At 36.6% G+C, this 13,131-nt stretch overlaps 1 protein-coding gene across 2 annotated transcripts in view; it reads left to right on the top strand.

Annotated features, from left to right (window-relative positions):
* KIAA0825 (KIAA0825 ortholog) overlaps positions 1-13,131 on the top strand; it is a 393,731-nt gene that overhangs the window by 170,679 nt on the left and 209,921 nt on the right. For both annotated transcript variants that reach the window (XM_086717843.1, XM_086717852.1), the window contains exons 15-16: positions 2,554-2,733; positions 7,954-8,178. In XM_086717843.1, coding sequence (XP_086573969.1) covers positions 2,554-2,733; positions 7,954-8,178 — 405 coding nt within the window. The remainder of the gene's footprint in view (positions 1-2,553; positions 2,734-7,953; positions 8,179-13,131) is intronic.

A 13,131-nucleotide genomic window follows, 5' to 3' on the forward strand; every position in this document is an offset into this window, starting at 1 on the left:
GTGTCTCCCTCTCTCTCGCCCCTCCTTTGCTCGCTGGCACATGCGCGTGCACTCTCTCTAAAAAATAAACATTTAAAAAATATATACACTTAGTAGAGTTTTTGTGAGGATCAAGATAAATAGGTAAATACGTGCAAAACAGTGAGCAGAGAGCCAGCACCATTGTGGGTATTCAATAAAGGCCTGTCTCCCATCTCACCATTAATCACAGCCCTGAATTTGGGACTGTGGTTGTTCAAAAGAGGTAGAAATCTGATGTTTAGTTTATTTGGGTATTGAGGAAAACAGCATAGAAAAGGTTGTAAGTGCTTTAATTTGCGTATGAGAATTTTAGAACAGAAAGCAGGAAAATAATTCCCAGGAAAGACTTGGGAAAGAAAATCTCTGAAAAAGAATGATTTTGTTTTGTTTTGTTTTGTCTTTGTAGTTTAATTCATAGACCCATTTCATGAGACTTTGTTTTTAAAATTTAAATTTTGCCAAAATAAGAATACATTGAGGGAGGAAAAAGTAACAATCAAGTCACGTTTAACTGAAAACTTGTAAATAAATGGCAGATCTTTGCATCTATTGTTACCTTTTATGCAGTAGACTCCAAACCAATTTTCAAATCAGGTTTCAATTTTATTTTTATTAATTTTTACAGTGAACTAGGCTGTGATTTTCAAATTTAGTGCTTCTTTGAAGCCATTTTCACATGACACTCCGCCCCCTTTTTCTCAGTTATCAATTTACCAGCCTGGTGTTTTAGGTGTTGAATCCTGGTTTTATAGGCTACATTTTCTATCCCTGCACTTTCTCTCTAATATCTATGTCTAAAGTGAGTCTTTCAGCCTCTTCCCTTTGGTTAGGGATGCTCGTTAGAGCCTGGTTAATTCAGCGTCCCTCAGCTGATGGCACTCTCTTCACCAACATTGCTGCCAAATCCATTTTAGTGACTCAGCAGGAGCTTGTCATTAACAGCATTTTTGTAGAAAGTAAAAATTAAGCAGTCTTGGAAAGCAAAGTGCTAGTGCACCATGTATGTGTAAATCTGTGGTAGCAGTAAACACAGGCTCCTGGTGGGGTTGGTGGGGGAGCTCCTCCCCAGATACCACCCTCTTTTGAAGCGCTAACAAGTTTAGTTCTAGTTAATGTCTGCAGTGAAAAGAGCCCTTCAGTGTTACTGAAAAGGCAATCTGTTTTCAATTCTTGTATTTGTTTATAGAAGGTATGAAACATTTGATAGATAGAGGGGAGCCAGATGGAATTCAAAATAGCAGCTTTATTATTGCTTGGGTCAGAAAATATGACTTTAAATATGGCTTGCCCACACAGCCTCATTTTCCAGAATTAAGATGATCCTTCTGTCCCTCCAACTACCCTAGTTGCCCCCTTCCCACCTCCCCAAGCCACCAACAGAGCTGAAAGCCACGGAATTCCCTTGCAATGGCAGAACCAGCCCTCATAGACTTAATGAGGAGGAGAGCAGGCCAGAATGCAACTCCCTGTGGTCAGGTTGGCCCCAAACTCACCACTGAGAAGAGTCCTCCTTCCTTAGCTAGAAGTGTGGAGAAAGACAGGAGTGTTGATTCATATTAAAGGGAGAACAATAAGAGAGTGCAGGCCTGGGTTAGTTGTAGATCTGATGGAAGAATACCTCTTGGGTATTAATGTTGACTGAGGAAGATTAGGCTAAGTGGATGACCTTTGTTTGAACAGTGGATGCTCTAGACAGATCTACAACTCCTTGATATTTATGTCTTTCACTATTGAAGACACACCTGGGGGATTTTCCATTAAACAAACAAGTGTCTTGTCCAGAAGGCTGAGGGAAAGAAAAAGGAAAGGGCTAGACCTGCATGTGGAGGAGCAGGGAAGGGACGAACTTAAGAAGAAGGTTAAAAGAATAGAACCCTAGTGGAGTCTTCTTGAAAGGAATGGGAAATAGAAGAATGAAAGGGAACGCAGAAGAAAAGCCCTAAAGTGTAGGAAATGTGCAAGCTGGGAAAAACCAAGGTTTGTGGAGGAGTGCCTCGAAAAGTATTGGTTTTCACCAGGTTTCTAGGATACCAACCTTAGAAACATTTGAAATCAGCTGAGGCTCACCCTCCATCCAGACCTTCTTAGACAGTTGGTGAGGTCCGACTTAGAACTCACCTTGGTGGGTGTCTAGGTGGCTCAGTTGGTTAAGTGGCTGACTCTTGATTTCAGCTCAGGTCATGATCTCACTGCAAGCCCCACATTGGATTCTGCCCTGACAGCATGGAGCTTGCTTGTGATTCACTCTTTCCCTTCCTCTCTCTCTCTCTCTCTCTCTCTCTCTCTCTCTCTGTCTTTCTTTGAGGTCATGTCATTGTGACCCTTCTCACATTTTCCCCCCTACAAATATCCTAAGTATCTCAGTAACAATATTGAGTTTGGTGGGCCATTACTCTGAAAGAATATGGCATTTCTCTTATTATGTAAATATTAATCAAATACAGTTTTACTGCAATATGCTTGGGTAAGTGACAAGAATTTAATCACATTCACTGATACCTATCTTACTAAATTAATTTCATTCTTTCCAAGAATGTACCTTTCAAGAGCAAGGTTCTGATACAGATGATAATCTGAACCAAGGATCCAGCTTAATAGAAACCATCTTTAAAGTATTGTACCATTGCAATTTTTCTCCACAAACATTTGGAAATGTTTTTGTGAGCTACATGGAAGAAGAACAATTATGGAACTTTCTATATAACATTCCAGGTATGAAAAATTTACTGTTTGTAAAAGAAGTGTTTTATGGATACTTAAATATATCTTTAAAGATGCTTTGAAAGTTTTATTGATGTCGCTCTTGTTGAGTCTATTATTTGTAAAAGTTTATCACACATTTTTTTTTTTTAAGCATAACAGTTTCTTTGGGGAATCATTAACCATTCAGTCCTATCAAAATATAATATACTTGGGACAAGGTGCAGGGGAGGGAGAGGGAGAGAAATTATGTAATGCAGATTTTCTTTTTAAATTATTATTAGGAACTGTCCCCTCATAAAAATTTAGTTTAATATTTACCATAGATTATGTTTTGCTCTTGAGCAAGTAAGACATTAGTGACATATTATTCTTGGATGCATTTTTTGGCAAACCAATGCACAAAACTACTAGTCATTTTCTTTAAACGTATAAGGTGTTTATTACGACCACAGCACCTGTGTCTCTATAAGGCAAGTATGTCTTCTCGTTCCTTTGGGAACAATATGTTTTTCCATTTGTATTGTTCTTCTGTCTACATAGAATGGGTGTTGCAAGTTGCCTATGTAACTAGAAAGTGTTCATGGGTTGCCCTACCTTGGGGCCAGATGAATAGATTCTCACCTTGTTCTATACTTAATATCCTGCCTTAAATTACATACTTATTAATATCTTGGGAAAACAAAGACTGAGAACCTAGTGGTTATACTGTTAGTCCCTTAACCATTTACATCATTTACATTTGGCTTTCAACCTACAAACATTTTTATACACTGTTTCAGAAACTACATTTCCATGAAATATTTCCTAGGATCCATATAAAAAAATCTAACTTGCTCATATTCATGGTTTCACTCTTCCAGGACTCTGACTATCCTCTAGATACTACTTGAATATCTTTTTAGCTAGTTTAAGGTTATTATGTTACATCTTTTGGTCATTATCCCTGAAAAATACCAATAGATAACTGTATAATGATTTTTAAAACCTGAATCTATCACTTAAGACTCCCTAATAATTATCTCCTCTTAAAATTTTATCTCCTAGTTTCCATGTATTTCCTACTGTGATCTCTTTACCCAAAGGAGGGACAGTTTTCCAGTTAAAAAGACTGAATTACTTCTGATGTAGACTTTATGGAACTGAAAGAAAAATAACCTTGGAAGCCCTACCACTCCGGTTTTTAGTTATTCAGGTGAAGTGAGAGCCGAATTCTCTCACAAGATGACAAAGAATTGTTGACCCACATGCTTCAACCACTATTTGTCCTTCAACACTTAAGTTCTTGAACCATTTTGTCACTTAGCACGAGACTGTACTGAAGATACCAATGGCCTTCAGGTGCTGCCATGAGAAAGTGAAACTGCTACTCACTCCTCATTAGTCTTCTCTTCATATACACATTGAGCAAACCCTTCTCCACCAGGTCAGACAAGTCTCTTGAAACAAGTGTTACACATATTAATACAGCCTGAATTGTGTGGGGTGTTTTAAAGGATCAGAATTTCAGATTGGTGCAATATCCTTGGTCTTTGTATAAATTGTTTCTCCATAAGCATTAAATATCCTCTGGGTCTTGAATATTTTCTGGAACCTGAGACCTTACAGTGGTCACAAGGGACTCCACTTTTGTACAGTTATGTATGAGATATATATACATAAGTGAGTACTTGTTCGTATTATTATTTTGAACAAACTTATCTGTTAGATCAATTATGAATAAGAAAATTAAATTTTTTTTATATTACCAACACTTATTCCTTCTTTAATGTCTTTTTTTTTTTTACTTTATGTAAATCTGAGTTTTCACTCTTGTATTATTTCCTTTTACTCTAAAGAATTTCATTTAACATTTCTTGTAAGACAGGTCTACTGGCAACCAATGTCTTCAATATTTGTTTGTCTGAGAAAGTGTTTATTTCTCCTTCAGTTGTGAAGGATAATTCTGCAGGGCATAGAATTCTAGGTCGTTTGGGTTTTTTTGTTTGTGTTTTATTTTTCCCCTTGATACTCCTACATATTTCACACCACTGTCTTCTTGTTTGCATGGTTTCTGAATAGCTGGCTGTTAATTCGTCCCTTTGTTCCTCTGTAGGTAAGGTAATTTTTTTTTCCTCTGGCTTTTTTCAGGACTTCTTTGCCTTTGTTTTTTTTTTTTTTTTTTGTAGTTTGAAAATGGTATGTGTAGGTATAGTTTTAAGTATTTATTCTGCGTGGTGTTCTCTGAGCTTTCTGGATCTGTGGTTTGTGTTTGATAGTAATTTGAGGGGAACTTCTCTGTCATTATTGTCTTAAATATTTCTTCTGATCCTTTCTTTTTCTTCTCCTTTTGCTATTCCCATTACACATATTACATCTTTTGTAGTTGTCCCACAGTCCTTGGATATTCTGTTCTTCTTCTTCTTTTTTTTTTTTTTTTCAGACTTTGATCTCTTTGCTTTTGAGTTTTAGAGGTTCCTATTGAGATATCCTCCAGCTCAGAATTCTTTTCTCAGCTATGTCCAGTCTATTAATAAGCCCAGGAAAGGCATTCTTCATTTTTGTTATAGTATTTTTGATATCTAGTATTTCTTTTTGGTTCTTTCTCAAGATTTCCATTTCTCTATTTACATAGCCCATTTGCTCTTGCATGCTGTCTACTTTATACATTAGAGCCCTTAGTAAAGTAATCAAAGTTATTTTAATTCCTGGTCTGGTAATTCTGATTTCCATGTCTGTTTCTGATGTTTTCTCCTTTCAAAATTGTGTTCTTTGCCTTTTAGTATGTCTTGTAATTTTTCTTGGAAGTTGGACATGATGTATTGGGTAAAAGAAACTGCTGTAAAGAGGGTTTTAGTGATGTGGTGGAAAAGTGGGGGAGGGATGGGAAGCATTCTATGGTGCTATGATTAGGTCTTTTAGTGGACCTGTGCCTCTGGATGATGTACTTCATAAGTGTTTCTCAGTTTTTTTTCTCCCATTCTATGTAGGAGAGTATAGCTAGAGTGGGCTGGAATTGGGTATTTCCCTTCTTCTAGGTCAGTTAGACTCTGATAATACCCCAGTGGGTTAGGCTCTATTTTAGTAGTTTCTCCTGAGGGCAACCCTGAAGAAGAACAGAGTGCTCTGACTTATTTCAAAATGTTCCTTTTCCTTTTCCCTTGCTGGAAGCTCTTGGGGATTTTTCTCTGACATTTACTGTGGGCACCTAGTTGAACTCACAGAGATAAAACTCACAAAAGTGTGGCAGCCTCCACATAACAGGGTCCCCATTGAATTTTAACTCTCAAACTTGTCCACACTGAGCCTCCAGCATTTCATCAATTACAGTTCAGACTTCCTACTTTGGCACTGGTTCCCATGGTAGGTTCTGCTTATGAGTCTCCACTCCAGTAAACTGTGACTCCCTGTATTTGCTGTCCATCACTCCAATCTTGGAGGCGGTGGTTTGCCTTATGTCCCCACCTCTCTACAGATCCAAGAAGACTTGTTGATTTTTCCATCTGTTCAGCTATTTACTTGTTGGAGGACAGAGAGGCAACTTCTAAGCTCTTTATATGCAGAGCCAGAAACCAGAAGGGCTCGTCACTTACTATTTTTTTTCTTCTCTATTCTCTCTTCCTAAATTTCCTTCTCTTCTTGCTACATCTGTATCTTATCCCTACTGTAGGCATCTGTGGATATTGCTTGATCCTCCCTATACTATCCCATGCTCAACTTGTTGCAGAACCCTGCATCAAAAAACACTGGGCACCCTATACTATAATATTGCAAACTTTACAGAAAATTCCTCTTAGGTAAAATAATAATAACATAGGTTTACATGGTGCACATAGTGCCTACTATGTGCTAGTTGCTTAACACAAATTAATTCATATAATTTTAAAATAATTCTTTGAGATAGGGCTGTTATTTTCTCTATCATTTGTAATACCTTGATTTTATTTTAAACATTAAAAAAATTTTTTTAATTAATTTATTTTTTGAGAGACAGAGACAGAGCATGAGTAGGGAAGGGCAGAGAGAGAGAGGGAGACATAGAATCTGAAGCAGGCTCCCGGCTCTGAGCTGTGAGCACAGAGCCCGACGTGGGGCTCAAACTCATGATCTAGGAGATCATGACCTGAACCAAAGTTGGACGCTTAACTGACTGGGCCACCCAGGTGCCCCAGCATGCTGGTTTTAATAATGGATTGAGTCACTTGGGAAATATTACCTTGGAGTGCCTGACTGACTCAGTCAGAAGAGCATGCAACTTTTGACCTCAAGGTCATGAGTTAGAGCCCCATGTTGGATGTAGAGATTATTTAAATAAATTAAGAAAAAAAAGAAATATCACCTCAAATTTTGAGGGGAAAAAACATATGGGTACATTTCTGTGTTGATTCAAGTGGTTATCCTAAGACTTTCCTGTCATATTAAAAAAATAATAAAATTTTATTGCATTTATCACACAAGTAATACATATTAACGGTTGGTAATCTATATTATCAGAAAGAAGGTAGGATAGCAGAAAGAAGAAAAGAAGGGAGGATGGGAGGATAGAAAAGAAGGAAAAGTAAAAGAAGAAAGAGGGAAGGAGGAGGAAAATACCTGAAATCCCATCAGGCATTGATAATCACCATTAACCTGGAGAATGCATCTTTTAATTTTTTTATGTGTGTGTGTGTGTGTGTGTGTGTGTGTGTGTGTGTGTGTGGTATAGTGTGTATGTAATAAAAATAACATGTCATAGTTTTCCTAACATGTCTTTCTTTTTATTTTTTACTAAACAATATATGGCTTTATTGTGTTGATGGATATATCTTAGCTACTTAAATAACTGATGATTATTGGACACTAAGATTATTTTCAATTTTCCTTTATATCCTTTACATGATTATAATTAATTTCTTATATAAGGTCCAGAGAAGGAATAAATGAGTTAACAGGTAAGCAAAATGTTAAAGATTTGGTATTATTGCCAAGTTATCATCTAAGAAAATCATACAACTTCAATTTCCACCATTAGAGTTGCAGACCACAAGCAAATACTGTTATTCCCTGTTATTTTAATTGCCATTTTCTTTATTACTAAGAAGAAATTTTTTTTAATTTTTATGGACTGTTTATTAATTATGTGATTTCAAGGTTAAAAACAGCTCTTCTTTTCTATGGCTTTAAACTAGCTAATGAGAAACTGAATTCCCAATTAAATAAGGCACAAAATATTGCCAGATTCTGCTAACTATAATATGCTGTCTGATTTTAAAGTCTCAACATGCATGGAGTCCGAGCCAGAGGTCATCCGATGCTTGAGATTGGCACTGACTGATGCTATCAAGGACATTGTACAGCAGATAGTATTTGTGATGAGGTCTGGGAGAAACTGTGGGCCCAACCTAAACAAGCACAGTGTTCCTGAACGTTTGCGTGAGAGCATTCCAAAGGAATGGAATTATACTCCAAAAGAAACTAAGAGGAAAGAATCAAGCAAAGGTACCTTATTATTATTTTTTTTTGTAAGAACCCATCCTTGAAGAAGCAATTTTCTAAGATATGAAATCAAGTAAAATTCTAAAAATTATAAGATTTGTAAACTATGTTAGTCCTTTTCCCGCCATTTCTATGTATTTGGGACCTGTAAATTTTTTTTTTCTTTTTTTTTTTACTACGAGCCTATGACTAAGGAAACTAGAAAGGGAAATGACTCAAATGGTCATCTTCTTTATTTAACTATCAGCTCAGAATTTTCTGTGATATGTTGTGTTCATGTTAGTATTCACACATTAGTCGATGATTGTGACTAACTTACCTCAAATCTGTTGAGTAATCTAAAATTCATACTCTCAAGAATATTGCTCTGATGTTTAATGTTCTTTCCTTGAAGTTTTTCCCTCTGCCACCACTAATTATTACTTTCTTTTTTCTTGTTAACAGACCTACTTGTGTAGCCTTTAGGTCAAAAATAGCACTTCATTGAGTACCTACATAGTTTTTTGACAGAGTAATTTCCCACAATACCTATGGTTCTGAATTCTGTGCATTGTTCCTATTAGGGGCAGTGCATCCATTAAGTGTATTTTAGAACATGAGTTACATTATTGATTTATTTTATTAATTAAGTGCTGTCTTCTTAAATGGTTTCTTTGTACCTATGTGTTTCTGCATTACAAAACATGTAATGTTTTATTATGTATATTATATAGACATATGAATGAATCTTCTTAGGACTTTTAAAATAAAACTTTTTGAGGGCGCCTGCGTGGCTCAGTCAGTTGAGCATCTGGCTTCAGCTCAGGTCATGGTATCGCAGTCTGTGAGTTTGAGCCCCCGTTCGGGCTCTGTGCTGACAGCTCAGAGCCTGGAGCCTGCTTCAGATTCTGGGTCTCCCTCTCTCTCTACCCCTCCCCCGCTCATGCTCTGTCTCTTTCTCTCTGTCAAAAATAAATAAACATTAAAAAAATTTTTTAATAAAACTTTTCCCTTTATATTAATCTATAAAATAATATTTTTCATTAACTTGAGGAAAGTTTCAATGGTAAAATACTCCAACTGAACCTACTAAGTCAATTGAAGAGACTAGCCTTCTTTCATTCTTCTCTATGGAGATCCTAACTAATGGGGCTCTTATCCAGCGACCTTATATTACAAACTCAAATCAATTATCCATCTGTGACCTTTCATAGTAATGCTTTAATTCTGTCCAAGCCCTATCAAACTGCCTTTGAATCTAGTAAAGCCATTTAATTGAAATTGGAAAATGTCAGCTTTTCATTACTTCAGTTCTTCCTTGTCTGAGTGGTTGCCATTTCTCCTTCATTCTAGCTTTTGGATATTTCATAGATTTTGAGCAATTCAGGAGGCATAATCTGTAGTTAATATATCATGTTGTATGAGTAGCACTATTTTGTTGGTGGCTTTCAGGTCATTGTATTCATGAACAGTTTTGCCTTCTACAGGTGTTCTGGAACTCTTCCATAACATTTCAAAGAACCGCTGGTTCCAAGAAAAAATGCTTACTTGTAGATACCAGTTTTTGTGATTTTCCTTACTAAATAATATTCTCCATAAAACTATCACTAAGACTCCACCTTACACCTGTCAGAATGGTTAACATTAACAACTCAGGCAACAACAGATGTTGGAGAGGATGCAGAGAAAGAGGATCTCTTTTGCATTCTTGGTGGCAATGCAAGTTGGTGCAGCCACTCTGGAAAACAGTATGGAGGTTCCTCAAAAAACTAAAAATAGAACTACCCTACGACCCAGCAATTGCACTACTAGGCATTTATCCACGGGATACAGGTGTGCTGTCTCGAAGGGACACATGCACCCCCATGTTTATAGCAGCACTATCAACAATAGCCAAAGTATGGAAAGAGCCCAAATGTCCACTGATGGATGAATGAATAAAGAAAATGTGGTATATATATATATATATATATATATATATATATATATATATATACATACACACACACACACATACAGAATGGAATATTACTCGGCGATCAAAAAGAATGAAATCTTGCCATTTGCAACTACGTGGATGGAACTGGAGGGTATTATGCGAAGTGAAATTAGTCAGTCAGAGAAAGACAAAAATCATATGAGTTCACTCATATGAGGACTTTAAGAGACAAAACAGATGAACATAAGGGAAGGGAAACAAAAATAATATACACAGGGAGGGGGACAAAACATAAAAGACTCATAAATATGGAGAACAAACTGAGGGTTACTGGAGGAGGTGTGGGGGGGGTGGGCTAAATGGGTAAGGGGCACTAAGGAATCTACTCCTGAAATCATTGTTGCACTATATGCTAACTAATTTGGATGTAGATTTTAAAAAATAAAAAGTTAAATTAAAAAAAAAAAAACTATCACTACTACTACTAAGAGTAGAAGAGTAGAAGTAGAACATTCCAAATCACATAAATATATACAAGAAAATGGTGGAGGAAAGTAACTTTATAAACCATTTTGTGCATTCCAGGTGGATATGACAATAGGAAAATACCATGAGTCTCCATCTCTGCCCTCTTTTAGACTGACAGTGCTCAACCTTTATTACCCCTACAGTATACAAGACAGATTTTATTTACAGGCCAGACATTAAGTCACTTATTCATCCAATAAATGTTTACTAAGTGAGCTACTACTACATATCAAGCATCTCAGTTGAGGCTAGAGATAAACTATAAAGAAAATACCTCCTCTTGGTGCTTGAAGACTAGTAAAATTGGTTCCAAATGGGTGCAAACACCTCAGGGAATGTACAAGACAATTCTTTGGTGTATAACAAGAAAGAAAGAAATGAAACTCTACTGAAATTTCATATGGAGATTTTAACTGTAACTGTCCCTTGGTCTGTGAGTGAGACAGTCATGTGCTGAGTTTGGTGTTGGTGGGGAGGTGATGGACAGTGCTAAAGCACTTCTTCAGCTTTCAGGGTGCAGTACTGAATTAAGTTTGTCCTTTATATTTCAGAATCTACTTTTAACAAAATTAATCCCCACAAAACACACAAGTGGCTTTGACATATTCCTATAAATCAACAGATCTACTGCAGTTTAACACTATATTGATGCAAGGAAGAGCAAACAATAACAAAGTGAAAAAGTTCACGTTTATTTCTGTTCCTAACATGCACTCTTACTCAGCCATATTATAAGGCAAAATGATGATGATCTGATAAGATTTGGTCAAAAGAGGATTTACAAAAGGAAATAAATAGGAAAACCACTTGAAATATGACTTCCCATATATTATTGTTAAAAAAGAATTCCTCTTAAGTAGGTATTGTGCCTTGAGATACTAGCTAAAGATGTTTGGAAATCCTCATGGCCAGCAAAATGTTTCAAAACTCAGAATCCAAAACATGAAGACAAACCTCTGTAATTGTTTTTCAAGAACGTTTTAAGTCAAATGATATTTAATTCAGTACTTTACAGAAGGTGTCTAAATAATGATAAATGTTTAGAGTCTTTTTTTTTTTTTTTTGAGGATTCTAACTTATTAAAAGACAAATAGTTACTAGTGTAAGGGAACATTTGTCTTTCCTGAAACAGTGAAAATGACAGAACACAGAAAACACTGTAGTGACAAATTAAAATGCATTTCTTTATTTCTTTGTCAGCAAATACTGTTACATAGAAAATAGTGAAGATTTAAAGAAATAAACATTAAAATAAATTATACAATGTAGGAGATTTAAAGAGTTGAATCAAAGTTCAGATATTTCTGGTACAGCTCAGCTTAGGTATTTGTTATGTTTCAAAGTTCAAATACAAAAAGAACTAGTTGTTTTGTTTCTTTGACAACAAATAAATGAAAGATATACCAGAAAAATTTTCATAGCAGTAAATTACTTTTTATTTATTTTATTTTAATTTATATTTTTAAGATTTTATTCTTAAGTAATCTCTATACACAACAGGGGGCTCAAATTTACAATGTCAAGATTAAGAGTCACATTGAGCCAGCAAGGTGCCCCAGTAAGTTACTTTTTTTTTTTTTTACTTTTTTTTTTTTTCCAACGTTTATTTATTTTTGGGACAGAGAGAGACAGAGCATGAACGGGGGAGGGGCAGAGAGAGAGGGAGACACAGAATCGGAAACAGGCTCCGGGCTCTGAGCCATCAGCCCAGAGCCCGACGCGGGGCTCGAACTCACGGACCGCGAGATCGTGACCTGGTTGAAGTCGGACGCTCAACCGACTGCGCCACCCAGGCGCCCCGTTACTTTTTAAATAAAAAGAATGCTTGATGGGAAAACTGTTTGAGTAATTATTTTAACTGAATGGGTTCTGGAGAGGAAACAGAGGTAACATTGCTAGAAAAATGTATTCATGGAACCGTTCACATGCAGGTTGTGGAGAAAGAAACCAAACGCAGAAATACACAAAATCCTATAAAGAAGTTCTTAAGATAGTTTATTTTATAAAATCCAGAAATATTCATTTTAGAAAAACCAGTATCACCAATAAAAATATCCTATCTACATACTTAAGAACTTAGAAATAATTTTTTTTTCAACGTTTTTATTTATTTTTGGGACAGAGAGAGACAGAGCATGAACGGGGGAGGGGCAGAGAGAGAGGGAGACACAGAATCGGAAACAGGCTCCAGGCTCTGAGCCATCAGCCCAGAGCCTGACGCGGGGCTCGAACTCACGGACCGCGAGATCGTGACCTGGCTGAAGTCGGACGCTTAACCGACTGCGCCACCCAGGCGCCCCAGAAATAATTTTTTTTAATGTTTATTCTGAGAGAGAGAGTATGAGCAGGGGATGGTCAGAGAGAGAGGGAGAGGGAGGAGAGAGAGAAAAAAGAGAGAGGGAAGAGGAGAGAGAAAGAGAGATTGAGAGAGAGAATCACAACCAGGCTTTGCACTGCCAATGCAGAGCCCAATGCCGGGCTCGAACTCATGAACTGTGAGATCATGACCA

This window comes from Puma concolor, chromosome A1 (genome assembly GCF_028749965.1).
Source record: "Puma concolor isolate L17-30 chromosome A1, mPumCon1.1.hap2, whole genome shotgun sequence".
Classification (NCBI taxonomy): Eukaryota; Metazoa; Chordata; class Mammalia; order Carnivora; family Felidae; genus Puma; species Puma concolor.